Source organism: Larus michahellis, chromosome 3, assembly GCF_964199755.1.
Source record: "Larus michahellis chromosome 3, bLarMic1.1, whole genome shotgun sequence".
NCBI lineage: Eukaryota > Metazoa > Chordata > Aves > Charadriiformes > Laridae > Larus > Larus michahellis.
In genome coordinates this window covers 77,689,257-77,712,765 of record NC_133898.1, presented here as the reverse complement: position 1 = coordinate 77,712,765, position 23,509 = coordinate 77,689,257, and the positions used below count along the sequence as shown (strand labels likewise).

Sequence of the window (23,509 nt, the reverse complement as noted above, 5' to 3'; positions counted from 1 at the left end):
AGGAAGAGCCGCCGCGGTTCAGCCTCACGGCTCGGCGCCAGGCGGGCTCAAGTCCCGTAACACCGACCTGCCCGCATCCCTGTTCCTGTCCTTTCACCACTTCCAGAAGCTTCAAACGTACCAACGCTCATCACACGCTTTTCTGTTTACTTGAGTTGAAAAGCTTTTTTTTTTCCCTTTTACATCTTGGACAGAGTAAACTCTTATTAAAAAAAAAAAAATTCAGTACAAAACATATCCTTGAAAAAAATATTTCAGAAACAGCACAGAATCCGTATTTAGTGAGCAACAGCCCGTGCCAGCACGATCCCAGTGCCAGTGCAACACAGTGTCTCAACAGAACTGTGTCTGATGCACCGAACAACGGAGGATTTTACATCCACCAAGCAGCGCCAGAACGCCTGCAGATGAACGGAGGAAGCCCCGCTCCCCATGGATGGACCATTGCCCGGCAGCAGCTAAAGCCCTGTGCTTGATGTGACGGCACGGACAAGGAGTCTTGAACCATTTGTAGCCAAAACCTCCAGTTATCTCTTTTCAGGAGCAGAGCCAGAGGTAAGCAGCTTTTTCTGAAAGCAAATTGTTGAGTAAAGGAGATCAGAAATTTGTCACCAAAGTGAGTTCTAGTGTCCTTGATACTAAAAGTTTGGGTTTTTTTTAAATGCTGTTTGGACAACATTTTATTCTGGAAAGATATTCAAAAAAGCACTTTCTTTTCAGTAAGTAGTCCCATGTTGATATTTTCTTATTCACATGTGTACAGTTTCCATTCCAAAATCATTAATGTAACAAAATATCCTTATAACTGGTAAAACACGAAAGCCATTCCAACTCATTTAAGTCATACCGACTTAAAAAAAAAATAAAATCTTCCCACATTCTATTTCATAACAAAATTTCTGTTTGCAAACGAGCCATTCCCTAAACAGAAGAACCCAGCTCTCTGAATCAAAGCTCCACACCAACTTTCTCATGTCCTTCTAAAAATAATGAAGAGTATGCACCTCTTTGCACACACACACTCCCCGGGCGGCTCTGCTCTATTTCAGAATGTTGTTGGGGAGATGAAGACACATCAATAGAAATGACCTAAAGGGTGATACTGGGGTTACAGTCTGCCCGTAACCCCTTCGCCTTCACCTTCTTCCTGCTCAAAGAGAGCGGGGTGGTGTCAAGCAGTGCTCCTCATTTCTGGAGACACAGCTGGGAAGGGTAGGAAGAGGCAGCACAGCTGGGCTGGGCTGCTCGGCATCGCTCGTTAGGAGCAGCATCCCAAACACTGCCATTTGTCGCTAGTCATGCTGGTAACCTGCACATTTTGAGTCATTGTAGCTCCAAAGGCCGTCTGCAGAGCTGCTGGGAGGAAGCCTGGGGCTCACATAAATAGTCCTCGGCACCCGCCAAAGAACTGCTCTAAAGATTATGGGCAGCTGGAAGGCATCTGCAGAGACAGAGCTACTGTAATCTTGAGGGAATTATGCCCTGGAAGAGGGGACTTGAAAAAACTTGGTGGCCTTCATAGTCTTCGTTCTCCCCAGAGATATTGCACACTGTGTGATAGTGGCTTCAGAATGTGTCATTTAGCAATATTAACAAGGAATGACATAAACCCCCAAAAAGTTAAATAGCGGTTACATCCAGAACAGCCTCCTGTTGAGCTCCACAAATGAGATTTTCATGCTTGACTTCTCTGTGGACAGCAGAGTACTTGGGAACATTTGTACTCTCTGTGGCTCTCAGAGATGGAAAATGTGCAGGTGGGCACATACGGAGGTTAGCATTTTGAGAAGTAGGGATCTTTCCAAAGTAAGTGAGCAGGGTGGGCTCTAACCCCTTCGTGCCCGCATGGTCTGACCTACAGGTTGTGGCTCCAGGGTGGTCATGATGAGACTTCTCTGTGCCTCAGGAAGGTGATTCCTGTTCTGTGCTCCAAGGATGGAAATCTGTTTCAGGCTCATTAAAGTCCCTGTGCCTGGTAACAGGAATAGTTAAATTGCTGGAATACTTACTGTTCTGGGCAGGGCAATGTGCACAAATGCTCCCTCTAGCATCATGAACCCCGATTTTCAGCTTTTTTTGTCTTCTGCATAGGGTAGGACAATCCCTTTATGTTCTACCTACTACTTGCAGACAAGGCATTTAAAAACAGATGTCTCACAGCTTGGTACAGCATCACTTTTTTCTGCCAAGTCTGCCTAGGAAATCTGTTACATCCTCTCAGCTCCACCATTGACTGTGCTTTATGCAGAAGACCTGAGTAGCTGGAGAGGCAGATGTAGCATGTAGGACTCCTTTGAAATTCTGCCATGTGTGATGTCTGTTCTTAAAGATACTTCCGTAGAGACCTTCACAATGCTGTCACCATCTCCTGTTCCTCAAGACACTTTCCCCATTGTCCTGTAGGGAGGAATGCCCTACCATACTTAGCTTTCAACCTAAAGGGGGTTTGTAAGAAGCAGCTTGAGATCTACTGGGTGGAAACGCTGCACAGGTGTGTGCATTGCTGCTCTTCATGGCCAAACCAAAGTTCATGGGGAAAGGTAAGGAAATTAAGTAAGCAAACTCAGTTTTAAATAACTATATGGCTTTAATCATCCCTTTTCCTTATATCTTCAAGACACGACATGCTCACCACTTTTGAAAACAGCAAATAGAGGTACGACGTTCAAGTCAAATTGATTTTTCTAACCAGCTGAGTGCTGGCAGTCACTGTGCAATGGAAGCTTTGCTTCTCTCTTTTGCAGAGACACTTCTTGCTGCATTGACAGCCAACCTGCAGGACTTTTAACCTTATCATACATAACGTCATATTCAGAACAGTATTCACAACAACTGATATATGAAGAGCATTCATCATATAAATACACGTGCGTAAACCTTCATTCTTCTGATCAGCTATAGAACTTATATAATTACTCAAATATGTATATAAATTGCACCCTTGCCATTCAAATTACTTTACAAATGTCTCATAGGTATGTATTACATATATGGCCTACAAGTCACAATGATTTCATTTCCTACTTCCATTGTTGAAACGTGATTTATAGGTATTTTTAACAAAATATGAGTAGAAAAATCATATGGCTATGGGTTAGAACATATAAATAGAAATGATAGAAAAATAGATATAGTGTACATAATAATAATACAATATGTCTGTGTAACACCAAATTTACTAAAATTTATTTTGGCCTGCCACAACATCCAGTTATTCCAGTTCTAAATAGAAGCATGGACAAAACTCAAGGAATTTAGCATAATTTGACAGTAACATGGCACAGAAATTAAAATAGCAATGTCTCTGTGGTCTGGGCCGCGGGCTTTAGGAACACAGAAAAGTATTCGTCACAGTCCTGGCCTGACAGCACAGCTCTGCTGTTTAGAGCTTGAAAACGTTCTGTGGTACCATTGTCCCAAAAGAAAAATTCCTCCTTCTCTGAACGTGCCTTTTGCCTCTAGTATGGAAGGCACGGCATAGCTACGTTCACGGGGCTACAGAGCAGAGACCCATCCAGTGCAGCTCATACAGGTTCATTCTGCTGTTACTTCTGCCTACCAGAATGGTGCATTGTCATTTTCTTGTTGAAAATCAGATTTTTTTAAATATGTATCAAAAAAGCGAAAATTCCCAGGATGCGCTCATGCTGATCACGGTCACATTATTTATGCGAATGAGAGGAACCAATTGGTGTATAAGTTTTGACATTACACATTGACATTACACCCTCAAGTAAGAGGAATTGGAGGAGATGCGTGAGGTGAATCACTGTATTTCCTCTGAGTATGGAAAAAAAGTAACTGACCATATGTATAACTACAGAGCTCCAGAGAAATTATTTAATTTTTATATAGGCTTGACTCGAGTTCATTATTGTCCTGGTAATTACAAGGAACTTTAAAAGTTACTGCAGCACTTGTCTGGAATAAGGTGTGCGATTTTGGGGGAAAAAAGAAAAAAAAGGATTCACTGATACCAGGTGAAAAGGGTTGGATGTTCAGGAGAATGGAAAGCCTATCTTAAAAGTGGAGACTAAAGGACTCAGCTTGTTTATCCTAGCAAACAAAGGCTGGGAGAGGGTTCTGTTTGATCTGTAAAACAGATCCTGGCGAGACGAGGAGCTCCTTAAACAATTGGGCATCAAAGAGGCAAAAAAAAAGTGGGGCAAACCCATATATTCCCACTTACATATCTGCAAGAAATTATAATTTCCTGGTGTTTCTGCCACACCTGGGGCAGTGAGATTGCGGAAGAGGTTCCCACGGGTCTACGTGAGCGGGGCAGGGAAGGGAGGGAGCTGCTGAAGGGGACCACACCTCATGGTGCCCTCAGGAGCAGGGGCTGGGCCCTGTGAGCAAGGAGAGCCTTGCAGATCTGGTAATGGATAACTGCTTAAGTACCAGAGGAGAAGGCATTTCATGTGGCCTGCTCTCTTTGGGGATGCTGAAAAGGAAAGAGACCTGAAAGACAAATGGCTCCCTAATATGGCTTTTCATCTTCTAGGACTTTAATGCTGGCCAGTCATATGCTGGAGAGTCTTTTCCTGGCCATAGTCCTTGCAGTATTTTTAGGAAGAACTTTCCCTTTTATTAGTCTCTGCCCCGGCACTTGGAAATGGCAGTTTCCATTCACAGAGTTTTTCTCAGATTTACACGAGTCTGAGACAGTGGCTCGGGAGCTGGAAGACTTTGAATCCAAAGAAATCTGACTAACAGCAACGCTGCCTGCGCTCTTGGAGGAATATGTGGAAATCATTTTGAGAAAGGCAGATTTTGTGTTTGTTTCTTGCTTGTAAATGATGATGTAGCACTTTGGAAGGAAAGTGCAGCAGAGGATTCCATAATTGGATATTAAAACAACGATGATTTCCACTGCTGGCAGGTATTTGCCAAATGTAGTTGCATAGACAGGGATAAATACAATCCACGCTATAAAGTAAATCAGCATGCCAAAGGTGATGAATTTAGCTTCGTTGTAGTTCTCTGGTAACTTCCTACCTTTAAAGGCAAATATGAAGCAAATGAAGGCTAGGGCAGCGATGTAGCCCAGCATAATCCCAAAAGCCACAATAGAGCCCTCATTGCACTCCAGAATTATTGCCCTTGGGATTGAGAAATTCTGCTTTACAAAAGGCGTCCTAAATATTAGCCAGAAGGTGCAAATTATAACTTGAATTCCAGTGCAGGTGACCACAGTGGGAACAGGTTTATACACGCATTTCAGGAAATTCTGCAGTTTGGGGTCAAAGCTGAAGGCTAGTAAAATTTTTAGTGACTTTATTAAAATACATGAAATGCAGAGTGCAAAACTTACGCCGAAGAGGGCTTGCCTAGTTTTACACTTGAATTCTGTGGGTTCATCTATGAAGAAGACGGTGCTTAAAAAAATCAAGAAGTGGCTGAAGAGGATAATATAGCAGACAGTTAGACCTCCGGATGCCTTTACGACCGGTGTGTTCAAGTTTTTAGTAAATATTACACTAATTGACAAAATCAACACAACCCCAAAAGCGGAGAGGAGGAGGAGGAAAATAGCAAACCAGTCACTCCAGGCGAGGAAATGGATTGTCTTTCTGTAGCATGTGGTACTGTTGATGGGAGCCCAGTAGGTTTTGTTGTTACACCGGTAGCAGTAATCCATATCTGAAAGCAGAAAACAAGGAAGATAGCTTGGAAACCTGGAGTAAATAAACGGCGGAGTGGATTATCGAGGCTTGAGATACAAGAGGAATGTGGGAAGGGATGCTAAGGGGAGCAGAAGGGACTGAGGATTGCTTCCCACTATTGCTGCCGCCGTCCAGGCGGAGGAGCTGCGGGGCTGCGGTGGCAGAGGGGGCTGCGGTGGCGGCGGCACAGCGGTGGCAGTGGCGGAAGGAGCAAAGGATGAGTACCTGCCAGCTGGGAGCAGGGGTTGCCAGCAGCCAGGAGCAGGGAGGGGACAGGGAGCATGAGCAGGGTCCTACGACTGCCTTGGTCTTCACGGAGTGCTGATAAATGAGCAAAGCTCAGGACAGGCAAACTTTAACTGAAACCTGAACGATGACTTGAGATTAAACCAATTATCTTACAGAAACTGGAACTGCATTTCTTTCTTTTACCTATTTCGATCAGAAAAAAAGCACCTAACTTTGTCTTTACAAACAGCTTTTGGAATACACCAGTGAGAATAAACATTGCTTTAGATTATGCTTTGAAAGGTTACTTTTGCTGTAAAACTCCTATTCTCTGATATGGAGAAATTTCACAATTATTTAAATTAAAAAGATAGAATTTAATTTCCTTCTGCTCTCAGGATATTAAAAGTACACTGTGTCCCAAATTTCTTAATTCCATCTTCTCCATATTTAATTTTCCCCTTTAAAAAACCCCTCTCAAACCTATAAATGACGCAGTATGCATCAGATTTGATACCAGAAAATATTACTGTACATCTATATCAAACTTCGCAGTGCTCCCCAGTAAGACAAAAAATATGCTGGTAAGCAAAATACCAAACCCTTGAACTTCACAGACTCACAGAATGGTTTGAGTTGGAAGTGACCTTCAAAGATTATCTAGTTCCAACCCCCCTGCCATGGGCAGGGACACCTCCCACTAGACCAGGCTGCTCAAAGCCCCATCCAGCCTGGCCTTGAACACTGCCAGGGATGGGGCACCCACAGCTTCCCTGGGCAACCTGTTCCAGTGCCTCACCACCCTCACAGTAAAAAAATTCTTCCTTATTGGACTGTGTGTACTGCAGAAAGACAGGAAAGGAAGGCTACTTTAATGAGAGTCAGTCTCACTGATAAATCAGACAGACTTTCCATCCTGACAAAGAATAATGCTAGTCACATGGAAAATCTAATTGCTTTACATTTGGTCTTCTAAAAAGCGTTTCAACCAAGTTTTATAGGCCAAACACTCATATTTGGGAAACTGAGCATAAACAAATATTTTAATCCCATTCCAAAATTATATCCAAGGTTGCCGAGGCACATTATATCCAAACAAAACAATTGTATTGCTGTCTAAATAAACCTTTATTTGGATCACAGTTCCTTACCTGTTTGATTGCTGTAATGGTTTTCTGGGCAGTGAACACACTCGTAACAGCATGTGTGGGGACTTTCTGTAACCTTTTTCATCTGCCCTGGCCTGCAGTGCTGGGAGCAAGTTGACTGAACCTTCTGCAGTGTACAGAGAACAAAAAAAAAAAATCAGCTCAGGCCCAATTAATTACCGAGAGCCATTAAAATAAACCTCCAGTCACTCTGCAATTTGCACTTTCTTTTTGTACCTAACATATTTCAAGGGAATCTGAAAATAATGTTGAAAAAAGGCATTGTAGGCTCCGTGTTTCTTGTATTTTCTCCACACATTCAACAAGTATCAGGACGGGGCGTTATCCACCTGATAATTTTAATTTTTGGCCCTGAATGCCAATCAGTGGAACTGTCTGTACGTTTAAGCGTGAGATCAAAGCGCCCCATACAGCTTTGAAAGTGGGATTTAGACTGCTGAGGATCAGCTCCAAAGAAAGCCTAGAAGCATCTGACAGGGGATTCGAGCAGACTGCTTCACAGATGGGATCCTGAAATCAGCTCAGCTGCTCTAAGCCCGGGGGAGACACCTCACCTTGGGGGAGACACTTCAGCTCCATTGGGACACCTTATTGGGTGTTCTGCACTGTGGCTCCAGCGTTCCTGACCCTTGGCAGCTCATCCCTGAAGCATGAAGCACCACTCTGGGGAAGGGCGATCGGGGCCTTCTCTTGAGGTCTGAGTTCAGGTCCCCTTTCCAAAGACAATTTTTTGTAAAATGGAGAAGCAGTCCTGAGGGGCTTGGCTATTTCTTTTCCCTCCAGGATGGTGCTCACAAGGAGGTGGAGTTATTTCCTTGCCATCCTGGGCAGCGCCACAAAGAGGGGGGGGATTTGAGGTTTTCTTCTGCCCTCAGCCTTTTCTGTCAGCTGAGTCCACACGCTGAGACTCAAATTCAGCCCACCTAGGGAGCAGCCTCTCCCTGTCTTGTTAGTGGTGAATACTTTGCAGTACAGAGCTGCACGATGAACCAAGAGCTCCAGCCATTCACAGGCAACAGATTACCCAGCTGGAACTAGCCCAGGCCACCCACTAGTCCACCAGTGGCACCCCCAGTGCCAGGGCTCCAGGTGGTGCCACCTACCTCGGACTCGACAACAGACTGTAGTTGTGCTGACCTCAGCTTTAACAGGAGCAAATAATCAACACTTTTTTCTTTTTTTTTTTTAAGCAGTAAAGTCAACAGATATGAGTCTTCATGTACAAAATAAATGGTGGTGTTACAGAAGAGAGGGAGCTTTTATACATGGTCATTTTTTATTTTAAAACCCCTTTTCAAGATTCTGGAATAGCATCCTTAGGATAGACGTAACTTCTGATTTGCTCATCTTAGGAAACTTTCTAGGAGCATTCTGGAGAAATAACTCAATTTCAAATCACTGAGCCTGCTTACAGGCTAACGTGCTTCTCTGGGTGCTTGAAGGTGGTCAGATAAACCCAGAGAGGACTCTTTGCTCTGAAAGGAGAACATGAAACCGCAAAAGAGATTTCTATCTATCTGACACTTTTCAGTTGCAAATGCTGGAGGAAGAAGAAAACATATGAAGCAAATTTCACATGTTATGTCAACAAATTAAAAGTTACCTTTAAATCCAGAAATTCTTTTTTTTTCTCTTCATCCTCAAAGATAAAGTCACCTTTCTCTGGGTCATATTCTGCCATAGTGGTGATTTCCATGTGGCCATCAATTTCTTTCCAAAGAAGTACATCGTAACTGGTTCTCATATCTCCATTGGGGTCAAACTTGATTTCTTTACCATCATCAATGACTGTAACTTTTTTAAGTTCTTCAAGCAGCTGAACATAAGTATAAGGAACAATAACATACATCAGTATCATGTCGGTGTGATAAATTCAATAGTTTAACAGCTGTATGATAATATCAAGTTAAAAAGAAATGCTGCTTTTTAGGAGTAAAAGAAATCTTAATATTAAAAGTATCTTTATAACTGTTTAATTTCACATCCTACACAGAATTACATTATTCAGACAATCCTGTTGACCATAAAAATCTATTAATAAGAAAAATCATAATTTCTTAACTCCTTAACGTAATTTTCTTAACAATGTGTACAAATACTCATGTCAATATTTTTTTCCAGCCTTGGAAATTTTGGTACAATCATGGGAAAGGAAAAGATCTTTTGCTTGCAAGAAATAATGGCATTTTGGAACTCTTTTGTAACTTTTGGAACCTCTTGTTCTTTACAAGCATGAATGATGATGCTGTTGTTACTTTACTGTCACCAGAGTCAATCTGGGCAGCTTTTGCTTTCAAAGTAACCTCCCCCAACATGCCTGGAATTATCTACTCTAACGTGTTCTCAGCTTAGGCTCTGACTGATACTGTGTGTTGCAAGGTGAGACTCAGAACTGTTAAATGAACAGTATGTGCTCATTTGCTCAAATGAAGTGGTCAGTGGCACAATGGCAATAAACAGCCAGGCCATATTTGATAGATCGTAGGAAATATCATAACAAGCATACTTTGATAAGGCAACTATCGACTTTCCTACCGCAAGCCATTCTGTTCAACAGAGCGAGATGTCTTGCTCCCTCATCTCAAACTGCCAGATCAAAAAGTTCTGCATCGCTCTAGAAAAGGACAGTTTAAGGCACATATAACCCACTCTCAATTCACAGAAGGACTTTCCTTAGTTACTGTGGTTCTTAGTTGAAGTAAAGGCTTTATCCCTTTGCAGGTCTAACAAATTTTGGCAACAGGGATCAGGTAACAAGAAAAAACCCCAAGGTTTTGGTGAATTTAAAAGCCCTTTGAAAAGCACACTCTTACAGGGATCCTTTTGTGATATTTGTAGCATTTAATGAACATAATGACTTATTACTTCAAAAGGCTCTGGCATATATATGTGTGTATATAATACATATGGCGTATATAGAATGCAATTTTTTCATGTATAATGTGTCTTTTTTCTCAGACTTCATCATAAACTCTCGCTGCATCTCTACCAATTATGAACAACCAAAGTATGCTTCTAACCAACATTCATCTGATTTGGATATTGCAGTCTTGTGAGACCGAACAGGAATTTTTTTATTGTATATAACCAAGCTAGTAATTTAATCTTTCCCTTCTCCACTTTCCAATTTCTCTAACAATATGGGAACAACAGAGCTTTTGGAACACATCTTCAGCTTCAGACAGAAGGGGCTAATAATTATCAACATTTTGATTTAATTGATTGCTATTTTTGCAAAGGCTGTAACACGAATGCCTCTGTCGTTTCTCCGTATGTGGAGATGTGTGTTACGGATTAGTTGCCCCCTAAGCTTTATGTATATATATCAATTTCTGGAGGGTTTAAATTCAGTGTTGAGGAAAAGTATTGTGAAAACAGCACAGGGGGAATAACTATCTCTTCTGGCTTTCTTCACGAGTTCTTAGCCTCTTAATGTGACTTTTAATTAGGGTCATTTGGGATTTAATTCAGCAATGATGTAAATGCAGCTCCATAAAGTTGCAGTAGAGCAGTCCTGAATTTTTCTCATTTGCATTAACAAATGCATGTATGAGTTTGATTGTTATTGGGTTTTTTTTTTCAAATCCCCTATCTTGGTTTGACCTGCCCTGACCTAGCATAAGGGGTCAGAGCAAGTCAGAGTGCTTCAGTGGTTGTTTGACTTTTAAATGAACTTTGTTTAATCCTCTGAGTAAAAGTGTGTAAAAGTGAATACTCCTGAGCAGATTCCTGGGTAAAAGGTCAGGTCAGGTTTACTTGTGTGATTTTTCCTCTTCTTTTCCCACCCAGTATAGTTTGATAACAAGTACCTCACCCATCTTAAAGATTGTGTCTAATTTTCCTACCAGTCACTTGAGTATAAATCAAGATCAGAGAGAGGAACGGTCTGTTGCATTTTCACTTTCAAGTAAAGATTCATTATAGAGGAAAATACCTGAATTCACACAAAACAGAGACAATGGTGAGAGAGAGAGAAGAAAATTAAAACTCTTTGGTGAATGCTCCTATCCTGCAATTTCCCCATCTCTCAAGAGCGCTCATTGCTGTGTATTACAGTGGTTTGCAGCAATAGGACCAACCACTAGTAGCTGAATAGCCGATAAGTCAACTGCCAATTGACTCTACATTTCGTTCTATCCCACATGAGAAGCTAACAAGACGTTCCAGCAAGGAGCCTACAGGCTGGAGCCTTCATCCAAGCTGGAGTCTAGTCTATGTGCTCTTTGAAGGTGATGGGGGAAGTGTTAGGGTAGCTAATGAAGCTCAGCAGCTAAAGGTCCCTTCTGCACCTGTGGAGCCATGTGTTTGCAGCCATTGCTATTGTACCCCTGAAGGAGGAGATGGTGGGTATGCAGTTAACTCACGATCAGCTAGCTATCTATGCGTGAAATGCAATAATCATTCTATATCTACAGCAGAACATAGCCATGGCTTAGCACCAGGAGTTTCTGTGTCTACATGAGCCAAAAAAAAAAGGGGCAGTAAAACTGGATTCTGGTTCTCAGCACTGCAATGGTTCGGTACTGCTGCTCTAGCACATAGTCTGTGATTTCAGTTGGTGAATAAAGGCAGGAATAGGAGTAAAAAGTCATTTAGTAAAAGGACCAAGCTGGTAAATCCAGGAATGTGGGAGGAAAAATAAGGTGAAAGTTTTGCAGAGAGAATGAGAAGTGAAAGAATTAACATCATACCTCCCAGGGAGTGAAGGCAGAGGGATCCTTGCAGTTTCTGTCTTTGCATTGCCCTTTAATGGCGTGAGCAATGGCATAGACTGCAAGTATAGTATTACGGATAAATCCTGGTTCAATGTTAGCATTCAAAAAATCATCTCTCCAGATCAGATGATTATTTTCAACATTTTGCAATAGATCATCCTGGGACTGGTTTGCAATGCACATTTGAAAATCGTGGTACTCCAAGTGTGCACAGACTGACAAAAGCATAATATATTCCTGTAAAAACTTGTTGTTGTCAGTGCGCTTTTCATGAAGCTTTCTCAGAAAATCTTGGAATGTGGAGATATCTCCGCTTTTAAATCCAAATCCCACAATGGTCCCCAGCTGTCTGATATTGGGAATTGTACTGATTTTGACTGCAGCCGCCCAATTATCACTTGCAAGCCAAATTTTATTTACGTTCCTCTCAGTTGCCTTCTTAAATAGTTTGAGCACATGGAATTGTCTCATAAAGACAACAATAACATTTACTCGGGTTTCCTTGACAATCTTCTCAATTGCACGATCAACTTTGGCGTGAAAGGTGTTGTCAGAGAGATAGGCAGGCAGCATTTCTTTAAAAGCTATGCAAACGTTGTTTGCCATGGCCTGGACCCCAAAGCTCTCCAGAGCGAACCTCCCATTGTCATCATCAGTGGCTATTACTCCAATCCAGTTCCACCCAGACTCACAGATCAAGTGGGTCATTGCTCTTGTCTGATGGAAATCACTGGGGATAGTCCTGAAGAAAGAAGGAAACCGGATTTTGTCACTGAGGATTTCAGCTGATGACGCAGGACTGACCTAGGAAGAGCGAACAATTCAGTTATGGAAGCGATCTCCTCCAAAGGACACCAAGAGATCCAAAGCTGCCATGATTGCTCTTTCATCCAGCCTGACCCAGGGCTCCCGCCTCCTGTGAGTGAACATCAGCAAGGTGCAGCCAAATGGGGCAGGTTCCCTCACCGTGCTATTCGGATGCAGACTCATGCCCAGGACCGGTTCTGCTATTTTCATCCTCATACCATAATTACTTCAGTGAAGGCAGAGAATAAAACCTTTCAAAATGGTTATGACAGTTATGCTGGTATAAGATTCTTGGTCTACTCTGTTCAGATACCATCAACATGCCATTCAAAACAATATTTAAAACATTGGAAGCATTAAACATTGTTTGAGTGGTTATCCAAATTGCTAGTACCCTTACATTTTTCAGTATTTTTCTATCACTGAGTATATTAGTATCGTTCACCCACATACATATTTTCTCTGCAAGGTTTAATTACTATATTTTTAAAGGACCATTAAGTCTGTTAGGAGAACCTCCTAGAAAAACAAACAGTAACCAATGCTACAGCATGCTATATTTCTTTCATATAAAAGATTTATTACCCTTTCCTTGTGACTGTAGCTAGAAAAACATAAAGGGAACATTGTTATTTAAATCTCTCTAGTTTTAATCCTTTTCTATTTGTTTGTAGGAGCTTTTTTTCCCTACACTTACATTTCCTACATTGCTTGACAGTTCTTAAAAAATAAATCTAAGCTTTCCAAAATGAGAGTCACTTGTCCAGAGGGGCTACCAAATCTCACCAATGTCAGAAGATTGCAGACGCTATTGAAGAGAAAAATTTGCTGGGTCACCTTTTCCATTTCTACGTTCCAATGCAGATTTGTTTAATTATGTTCAAGTGTGGCATTTTAATTTTCATACTTACTACAGCTTCTGTGTTGGAGCTGGAAGTCATAATTACTTCCTACTGTTGCGGAGGAGAAGACTCAGTTAGAAGTTTCGATTAGTTCAGATTTTATGTCTTTTCGACATTTTTGGTTACTATGTTGCTTTGCAGTGAAGTAGTGAAGTGAATTTATGTCAAATTGCTAAACCCGATGTGCAACACAGGGTGGTGGGGAAGCAGATTTCCTTTTTTTCAATTGGTCCTGGCCTTGACCCCAGCTCTTTTAAAATGATGAAAGTAGAAATGGAAGCACTGGCCTAAGTGCAAGTGTGGGACTGTACTAGTCCTAGAGAGGTCAGAAATAGAGAAGGATGCTTTGGGAAGGACCAGTGCGGATCTAGAGAGTTGTATTCCCTCTTTTCTACAACTGCTTGAAGAATGGCACAGTAAAACTGTGTTTTAGAGCAACATTCCTCACTTCCCTCCCCACAGTTACAACAGACTCTAACATCTAATCTCTCCCAGGCAGGAGAGATTTTCCAAATTTCTGGCCAAATTCGATTTTGTCTTTTTTTAAATTTTTTTTTTCCACTTTGAGATTGAGTATTCACCACCATATTGACCACCAGCCAGACTTAAACATGGCAGGTGTAACTTTGTTGCCTGAACAAAGTCCTCGAGAGTCACCCCAGGTACACTGGAGTAACTGGCACAGCCATGCAGGACTGACTACTGGCGCCACCAGGCTGACAAGAGCCCGGCATCATCCTGAAATAGCACTTAGAAGCATGTGCCTCAGGCATATAAACTAGCCCTTACTGCCTTTGTTTTGGCAAGTGAATCAAGCCTTACGTGGGGAATTGAATCCCACCCCTCCTCATGTTCTTCGATTGAGACAAATCCTGCTCTGTAGCAAGCGTGTGGCTTTTGCAATCCCTGTGATCAGAGCTGCACCTTTAACCTAACCGCGGTAGATTTGACCCACTGTCCAAAATGACATAATTCCCTCAAACCTACCTGCGGGATTAGTTGCAAAGCCAACAGCCTTGAAACTGCCATCGACACCTCCGAGTAGCTGGCTCCAACGACTGCCTTGATTCTCGGGATGTAGTCTGAGTAGTTACACCTGAACTCTACAACATCCTCAGAAGAATTGAATTTAGACAGAAACCTCAGAGCAGACGCCATGGCTTTTGTAACTTCTGCACACGTGTCATAGATCTCGTAGCCCAGAGTAACTCCAGACAACAGCGTTGAATTGTTGATTGTTTCAATAGCGTGTATCATTGCCAGCGTCTGAAGAAAAATTTGAATTTCAAAGCTGTCAGGAAACACAGAAACTTTACTTTAGAAAAACATTGCAGGGAACAAGGCCAAAGCAAAGTCTGTTTTGAGCATATCCCTTAGGACTTGACAACTACTGAAAAGAAATGATGCATAGCATATTTTGTGTGATTTGCTTGGGTTTTAATGTACAAAAGATTAGAAAACGCACATTTTTGCCTCACCTAAGTCGGAGACTAAGCAAAATAAACACAAAATTTAAATTACACCCAAATAAAAATGATTTTCTGAAAAAACAGGTACTCAGCCCCAAATTTTCGTGGCACATGAAAAATTGAAAGCATCTGTCAAAGTCAGTGGGGCTGTTTCAGTTAACTCCATCTGTCCAGTAAGCATTTTCAAAATGTATTTACTTTCACCAAAAGCATTGAAACAGAGGAAAGAAAGAACTAAATATTTCAGAACAGAAGAAAACATTTCAGGGGTTGAGGTCTTCTAGTGGTTGCATCGACGTTCCTAAAACACTCTCTAGACCTGATGAAGTCAGGTCTAGACTTAGTACAGCTATTCCCCTTATCTCCAGTGGATGTCATATCAGATGTTTAATCAGAACTGTGCTAGCACAAAATGTCTGCAATTCAACCTCCTCTCAGGCAAGCTTCTCTAAAGTTTACAAATCTTGCAAACTAAATTAAATTTCAAATGGGCTACTAAATTTTCTACTCCGTAGAAAAAGAATGGAAGACCAACAAAATTATCAACTTCATCATCATTTTGAAATAAATCCAGATGGATACCTGCATGTCCAGCTAATTATTAGGTTCAGATGTGGGATTAAGTTGCATGTAAAAGTCAAATAAAATTTGAGGATTTGCACCTGTATTAAAATTAAAGAAAATGCATATTTGGAATTCCTGGGCTTAGGAAGGCTTTATTATATACTTAAAATGAAGTTCTCCACCAGGTTTCCTTTGCATTCTTTCCAGAAAATTGGATGTTTCAAGCACAGGAGGATTTGGAGCCAACAAAATAAATATTCTCATGCACACTCTGAAGCTGAATGCATACATTACACGGTGCTTATATATAGTTTCTCCTATAACATAATGCCACAATTATAACACAAAGTGTAATAATTACAGTAATTATAACAATAATTACAATCTAGTCAGCATGGTACTATCATAGATTACAACTGAGCTGCCCTGTGAGGCGGGGGTCGTACTTTAATATGTGCTTGGGTAAAATGGAACAGTCTGCCTGTCTTCAAATCACGTAGGTGCAACTTCATAATAAATCATGAACAACTGCACAGCAGAGTACTTCAGATATATAGCAACAAATTAGCATTTATATGGAAATTAAATGATTGTTCAGCACAAACCTCCAAGGGTATTTGATTATATATGAAGACTGAAATAGGATCAAATGCTCATTCCCTTCCTCAGGCAGCCACAGAATTTTTACTGTAACTTTGCCATATTTTATCATCCTGTGTTAATTTACTTGCAATTTATGTGATGCCAAAAGTCTTTTTAAAGACTACGAAATGCAAGAGAAATAGATTTTGTTGATCTTAATATAAGAAGTACATGCCCGGAGTCAGTGATCTCTTCTTTGCTATAGATGTATTTTCCAGTATTACTCACCCAGCGCAATTCTGAATTACCGGCTTGATGGGATATTCTTCTGGACGCAGCATTTCGCTATGAACTGCAAACAGGCCTCCAATAACAATGTCCCCCGGAGAACTGGCACCCACGAAGTCGTCAGTATTCTGGCAAGAGAAAGCGATATCAGTGCCGATCACAAAGCAGGGGATCAAAAAGGTAACGAATGCCATGTTTCCGTTTCGCTTGCTCACTACCAGCTTTAAGTCAATTAAGCGAGCGGCAGGGCCAACCAGGGCTCCTATGTCATCTGTAAACAGCAGCAAAGGAAAAGGACTGTGCTCAGAAGTCAGTCACACCTCACAAGGTGCTCGTGTTTGCTTCACTGGCTGAGGTTTATTTTGCTGAAGGTCCCACAGCAACGCTGTCACATAAAACATGAGGGTGCAGGGGTGTGAGAAGGAAAAGGGAGGGAGAAAGATGAAGGCGTTTCAAAGGGAATGTTGGACATAAAATCTGTTCTGCCGTGTTCAAAGTTTATTATACCTTATCTGAAACACATGGCAAATATTTTGGTATAAATCTGGGCTTGGCTTGAATACCTTCCAACTGCATGCAGGGTGAGAAGAGGCAATCATGTAATATGGTGATGATACTGCTGCAACAATATTTTAAGGGTCTGGTCCAAAGAGCATTGAAAACCGCCCCCCTTCTCACAAGGTGCTTTAGATCAGACCGTGGCCCAAAAAACCCACGGCAAAACTATCAAAAGACTGCTTTTCTCTCAACTCTTTTCTTTTAATTTTTAAAATATTTGTATAAAAGTAGTTTGGATGAGCTAATATTCATGATTCTGATGCACAACAGGATCAGGTTCTGTATTTACCAGCCAGGCTACCTTTGCTAAACACAGAACAGTGGGAAAACATCCTAGTTTTTTGACAGGAGGGAAGCGTGCTCTCTCCTGCCTCTGACTGAGGACAGCAGCACATGAGCTCCTGTGCTGTGGGAGGACCGGGAAGTAGCTGTTCTCAGTGCCATCATTCCCCTTGGATTCGCAGGAATCGGATGCTGCGCCAGAAGGGAGCTGGGGGAAAAGAAAAGCAGCGTCTGGACTCTCAGCTTTCATAAACTCCAACCGTAAACACCAAAGTGAACCTCTTTAGAACAGAAACATGCCTGGTGCTACTAAATGGTACCAATTTACGTAAGAGAGACAAATTTGACAATAATCCCTTTCTGTTCTTGACATTGGCTTGTTTCTCTATTTTCTTATAATGGCTTCTTCAGATTTTGCTTCTTTTGGTAGTATGCCAAAAGATTCTCAGAGGAATGGGGTCAGTCATAGTATTTATTGTCTATGATTGTACTATAAAAAAGGCTGGGTTTTACACAGAAAATTTGAATCAAGGCTTGTTTTCTGGCAAGCAAAAAGAGAAATGGGATGTCTGTTACATATTCTTTCTGATAAGCATAATGCGTACCATATAAATTATTTGAATTATTATATTTTACTCTTTTTCTCACTAGTCTCTTCATAGTTAGAGTATCCATTTACAACAGAGATATTTCTTGCAAATGCAAATGTAACAGACATATTACTTGCAAATGCAAATATTAATTCCCAGTTAAGTCACCCTTCAGCCTCTTCATTGTTATAATATAACAGCTTGTTTTCTGTGTGGCATTCTCACATATAGCAAACAGCTGCCTGCACTTTCGCTAATGTATCTGGTCACATGCATTTATGGGCAGATGATGACACCAGTTTATTCTGCTTCTGTATTGATTTGCAAAAATTCCTGTTATTCCAAAGGCTTTCCTCTTGACTTACAGCAGCATTAAGGGTAGTCAGACTCTGGCCCTGAGTTATGAGACATTCAATTGCAGATATTCATGTACTCATTTCTTTCCATCCAGGTACTGTACCCTAAAGCCTGGCTCTGTATACTCTGGTGATTCCTTTTTCCTGATGTTGCATGCAACTTTGTGTGCAAACATTGTGTATACTTTATGTAGTTAAAGTGTAAGGTTGGAGCTAGACAAGCCACAAGAAATATTCACCCATATGCCTCTAATACAAAATGTAAATTTTAAGGACCCAACACCAAGTATTGCATTAAGGATTCAATGAAAATACAGTACTGATAATTTGAAACTTCAAATTTTGTTATAGTTTATGATTAGAAGCAGAAAAGAAACTTTACTCTGGCCAGTCTCTGAAAAGTTATTGATTTCTACAGAAGAGGATTTTACCCACAAACAAAAATCCTTACTTGGTCACTTTGGAAAGTGGAAGTTGGCAAAATAAACACCACATATAAATGGTGCATAATTTCGTGTTATTTATAAAAACACCACGACATGAGGTGTGCTTCAAATTCAAGTATATTGAGTTTACATCACAGTGTAGAGTATTTTCACAGTGAAGGGTTTTTATTGTTGTTGTTTGTTTTCAAGACCTATATCTCATAATTACTGCTAGTGACGAGAAGTACTTAGAAGCATTACCGAGATAGCTCAGCCTCACCTAGTACTGCAGAATTAACTGTTTGCAAATACCCTTTTTCATTGACACTTAAGTACCAACAGAAATAAGTGTACAGTACAAAATATTCTTTCCTTAAAATTTAGTGACGTATTATTGTAACATCCCTAGACTTTCACGTTTGTCTGCATTGGAGCATTTCCTGCATAGGAATCAAGCATAAGATCCAGGGGAATTCTTGACTCTAGAAAGTAGCATTTAATGGACTGTGAAAAGGCAGAAAACAGGACCTACCAAACCTGAGGCTACTCTGAGAGCCACAGATGAATTCTAAGAAGCTTTGGAGGATCTGGTGGGAGACAAAGATATGCTCTTAGTATCTCTGCAAGCCCCAAAGTTGCCTGCTGCCATGCCAAAATGACTGCTTCTTACACCTGGGCTTCAGCTTCCCTTTGAGAAGGATCAGAATAGGCGGGTTTTGGAAGACCTCCCTGTCAAGCTCAGCACTAATCCTGCAGGTGACTTCTTGTAAATTTAAAGTTAACAGATTTTTGGCAACAGTGCATTCCTATTGAAAGGATCAACAATCCAAAATGTGAAAGAGAAACCAGGGGGACTTGAGTATGAGGCCGGCTGAGTGTACCCTCGGAGCAGTGGATATCTGTAAACGGACCACCTGCCTCTCCCATCTTTGTAGCCTCTAGACCTGGACAGGTTATGGCTTTTGTGCATAAGGAAGTCTTGCAACTGTCAGTAGCTTGGTCAGGCAAAAAGAAACTATATCTTGCAGGAAACAAACACCAGGATTTTGTCTGAACTTCTTTGTCCTAGCTGTTTTTCATGGACAAATTAGATTCCAACAGGAATACCTATTCTCTGAGGCCGATGCAGTCAGATGCTGTTAAAGGAAAAAGACATTTTTCATCACTTTCTAGTTTGAACTGCTTTTAATTGTGCTGTTTCCAAACCAACCTACAGCAGAGAGCTAAATCCTCTGCTAGGCATGTGCGAAAGTTAAAGAAAGAAAGAAGAAATTTGGATATTCTCACTGCTATTCAAAAGAGTAGGATAACCCCTCCTCACTCAGACAGGACCTATCTTGACACAAGGCAGACTGCCCTGTTTGGAGAACCCAGCAGCATTCAAATAAAACCGCATCATTTGCAGGGCAGCTGATGCTTGTGTAAGCTAAGAGTGACCACCCCTTCTTGGATTGTTCCTGGGGACGACAAGAGCCACAAAGAAAAGGCAAGCCAGAATTTTGAACTGGGTGGTTTGTTCCCAGTTCTGCCACTGATTTTTTGTGCATGACCTTCCCAACCATAGTCAGGCATTCACAGACAGGTTTCTGAAAGGCTTCATCACTCTCTCAAATGAAGTAGTGCCAAATGCTTTGAAACTCTAGACTGTAAAACAGAGCAATATTGCCTCTCCATTCAGGTTGCAAACTCTTTAGAATAACCACTGTCCTTCACTTATGGTGACCTCACAGATTATGTAGGGTATTTTGATACAAGTAATAAGTAACATAACAACCAGGCAAGAGAAAACAAGGTAAACTAAGCAAAGTCTCAGTATAAATCAGTGCTGCAATAAAGGAACGTACTTTGTATGAGGTGTCTATTTAAAAAGGTATTACTTTTCACATAACTCTAATTGAGCCCAGCAATACTGTAAATGCTGTGGTTGTAGGAAGCCTTAACCCACCAGGGGGCTGTTTAGTAGAAATGCCTGTGTCTGCTGCCATCTCCCATCTACTTGAGAGCCGATACGGTATCCCATTGCTTTGGCCAGCAAGCCACCTCTGGGTTTGCCTTTGTTTTGGGGCAGTAATCAGAATGCTTGGAAGGCTCCCAGGTAGCCCAGCTGCTCCCTCATGGTCTTACTGAAGTCCAGGATAGCCGGTGCACGCCACAACCAAGGCTGAAAGGTCAGTTGAAGGCTGATATCGTGAAAAGGAAACCAGAGAGTCGAAGTGTGAAGCTTGGTATGTATTGACTATGAGCAGAATTTGGGAACACTTCAAAAACCAGAAATACCAAGAAAAAACATGTGTGGAACTGCTCTATAAAATCACGAAAAAAACCTGTGCAGTTGGAAGCAACCATTGTTTCCAGCAGGAAAGCCATTACAAATGAGTACGTTAACACCTTCCAGGCCAGTAAGAAGGAATTGTCCTTTGTGAAATCATTTTCTTTTCCATGCAATCAGTTTATGGAGCCATTTCCTTTCAATATGATAGACTACATTTATACTAATTAAGACAGTAAACAGTGTTGAGGTCAAAACATTAAGAGTAAATATTGGTTAGGATTGACAGCTTTCTAGACCAATAGAACTATTGTATTTAACCCAATGACTTTGGATTAATGAGTTTCTTTTAAGGAAATTTAAGCAATGGAGCAAAACCAAAAGAAGCAGGTATTGCATTACTTAATTTTAATTATCTTTTAAAACTTCTTCTATTTACTGGGACCCTACATAGCTTAATATTGAATATTGAAATTAAAGGATGGGAAGGAGAATCCCCTTTATTTTGATTTGTGGTCCATTATTAAAAAAAAAAAAAAACACTTTAAAATTAAAAACACATCAACAGTGAAATGGAATTTGGATGGAAGCCAAGCGGTCACATTAATTCCTGAGAGAAAAACTAACTCAATTTTCAAGTTCATTGGGTTTGTCCTCTAGAGCGTGTCAGCTGAGCTGCATGATGGGGAGAACGAGTCCTGTTTTACTTTATCAGGTCACAATATTATAATGTGCCTCCTTATGTTCTCTGAAAGTTAAATTTTCCCCAGCGCAAATGGCCGCGTTGGAGTAATTCTGGTGGAAAACTGAGATGCTGGAATGTCTGCCCAGAGGAGGGCTGTGACAGTGCCTTCAGCCTCCTGCCTGGACTGTCAGGGCAGTCCTGGGCAGCACCACAGTAATTTCTGTTTCAGAAACTCTTTTAGTCAATAGTCAGTGTTGTGCATATTCAGTGCACCTCTGCTCTTTAAGCTGCAGTAGAGCTATAAGAAATTAAAGCAGAGTTGTGAAGGGGGGTATACAACTAGTTTCTACTTTTTTTTTTTAGTTCAGAGCAGAGACGTTTGTTTCACTTAGTTTCTTTCACTGATATTTTAATATACTTAAATTAAATTTCAAGTCAAATACAATTTTGACATGAAAACTCATGTATTTGACTTTTCTGCTGCTGAGGACAAATATATTTAGCCATTCCAAAGTTGAATTTCTCTCTGCAAATTAACTGTTTTTTCAAAAAAAAATCTAGTAAGGCTGCTCCTGTCCCACCCAGCCAAGGAGACAGTCAGCTGCATAGGTTTTATGCAGGACAATTTTTCATAAAAGCCAACATGGTAGGTATGACCCAGTTGATTGAGACGCCAGCTTCAGAATTCTTCATCAGGTTTTATTTCTCTCCTTTGTTCCATCTCCTCCTCTCTTAATTGGAAAACAAGAAAGCAAAAATGTGACTCAACTATTGACAATGTGAACAATTGGGCCCAGCCTGTAGCGAAAGGGCCACCCAGAAGGAAAGAAAATTTCTAGCTTACATGTTTCTGCCAATGACTGTTCACGATCCTATAGTGAGACCTTTGTTATATAAAGGAGGGGACTCAAATCTTTCTGCTCCCAGTGCCCTCTACTCACTGGAGTGTCATTCATGATGAGGGCTGGAGCACCTCTCCTATGAGGACAGGCTGAGAGAGTTGGGGTGGTTCAGCCTGAAGAAGAGAAGGTTCTGGGAAGCCTTTATAGCGGCCTGCCAGTACTTAAAGGGGGACTACAGGGAAGATGGGGAGGGACTCTTTATGAGGGGTAATGTTTTTAAACTGAAAGAGAGGAGATACAGATTAGATATTGGGAAGAAATTCTTTACTGTGAGGGTGGTGAGGCACTGGAACAGGTTGCCCAGGGAAGTTGTGGATGCTCCATCCCTGGAAGTGTTCAAGGCCAGGCTGGATGGGGCTTTGAGCAGCCTGGTCTAGTGGGAGGTGTCCCTGCCCATGGCAGGGGGGTTGGAACTAGATGATCTCTAAGGTCCCTTCCAACTCTAACCGTTCTATGATTCTATGATTTGTTTGAGAAAACCCTTCTAGCCTGAGCATTAGGAACTGTCCTCAGAGAGTCAGTGTACTCAGAAATTCCCAGGCATGTATTGCCTAGTATATTTGGCACATTCTGAAAATGCCTATCTGCAAGAAAGTCAGGCTGGAGATCATCTCACATGAAAATCCTGATGGCAAGCAGGTATGAAGTTGATGTCAAACCTCTCAGCATTATTAACACTGAACACACCTTAAAATAAAATTAAGTTTACAGGGATTTAAAAATATATGGGGTTACAGTTTTTTGACATCTCCAAAGGAATTGACCATGGGGGATCTGAGGAAGTTAACTTTAGATGTAGGCTGTTAAAGGGACAGATAGATAACTAAATCCAAATAGCCATCTTGGTGACCTTGTGCTTATTCTCATTAAAGCACTTTTGCAAATAATACTTAGTGATTTTTTAACTCTTACAGTACTTGTCCCACATAAATTCCTTTAAAAATATGAGCACTTTTCTTCAGTCATTTTGGAGCTGAAACAGAACTGGTAATATTAAGCAGTAATTTGAATAAGAGAAATGAAAAAAGGTTCAGTTTTGGGAGCAGGGACTG

At 41.1% G+C, this 23,509-nt stretch overlaps 1 protein-coding gene across 1 annotated transcript; it reads right to left on the bottom strand.

Annotated features, from left to right (window-relative positions):
- Positions 1–4,522: 4,522 nt before the first annotated feature.
- On the bottom strand, positions 4,523–16,584 carry GPRC6A (G protein-coupled receptor class C group 6 member A). The gene is made up of 6 exons (XM_074578317.1): positions 16,391–16,584; positions 14,475–14,778; positions 11,755–12,582; positions 8,667–8,879; positions 7,046–7,169; positions 4,523–5,643 (listed from the first exon to the last, which is right to left on the bottom strand). The coding sequence occupies exons 1-6, from the start codon at positions 16,582–16,584 to the stop codon at positions 4,523–4,525; spliced, it is 2,784 nt and encodes a 927-aa protein (XP_074434418.1).
- Positions 16,585–23,509: the final 6,925 nt, after the last annotated feature.

Bases quoted from the DNA above. Each gene is read 5' to 3' on its own strand.
- GPRC6A (XM_074578317.1), bottom strand. From the start codon at position 16,584: ATGGCATTCGTTACCTTTTTGATCCCCTGCTTTGTGATCGGCACTGAT. The intron at 12,583-14,474 runs GTAGGTTTGAGG...CGCTCTTCCTAG, and splicing joins CTTTGCAACTAATCCCGCAG to GTCAGTCCTGCGTCATCAGC. The intron at 7,170-8,666 runs GTAACTTTTAAT...TGTACACTGCAG, and splicing joins AAGAATTTCTGGATTTAAAG to AAGGTTCAGTCAACTTGCTC.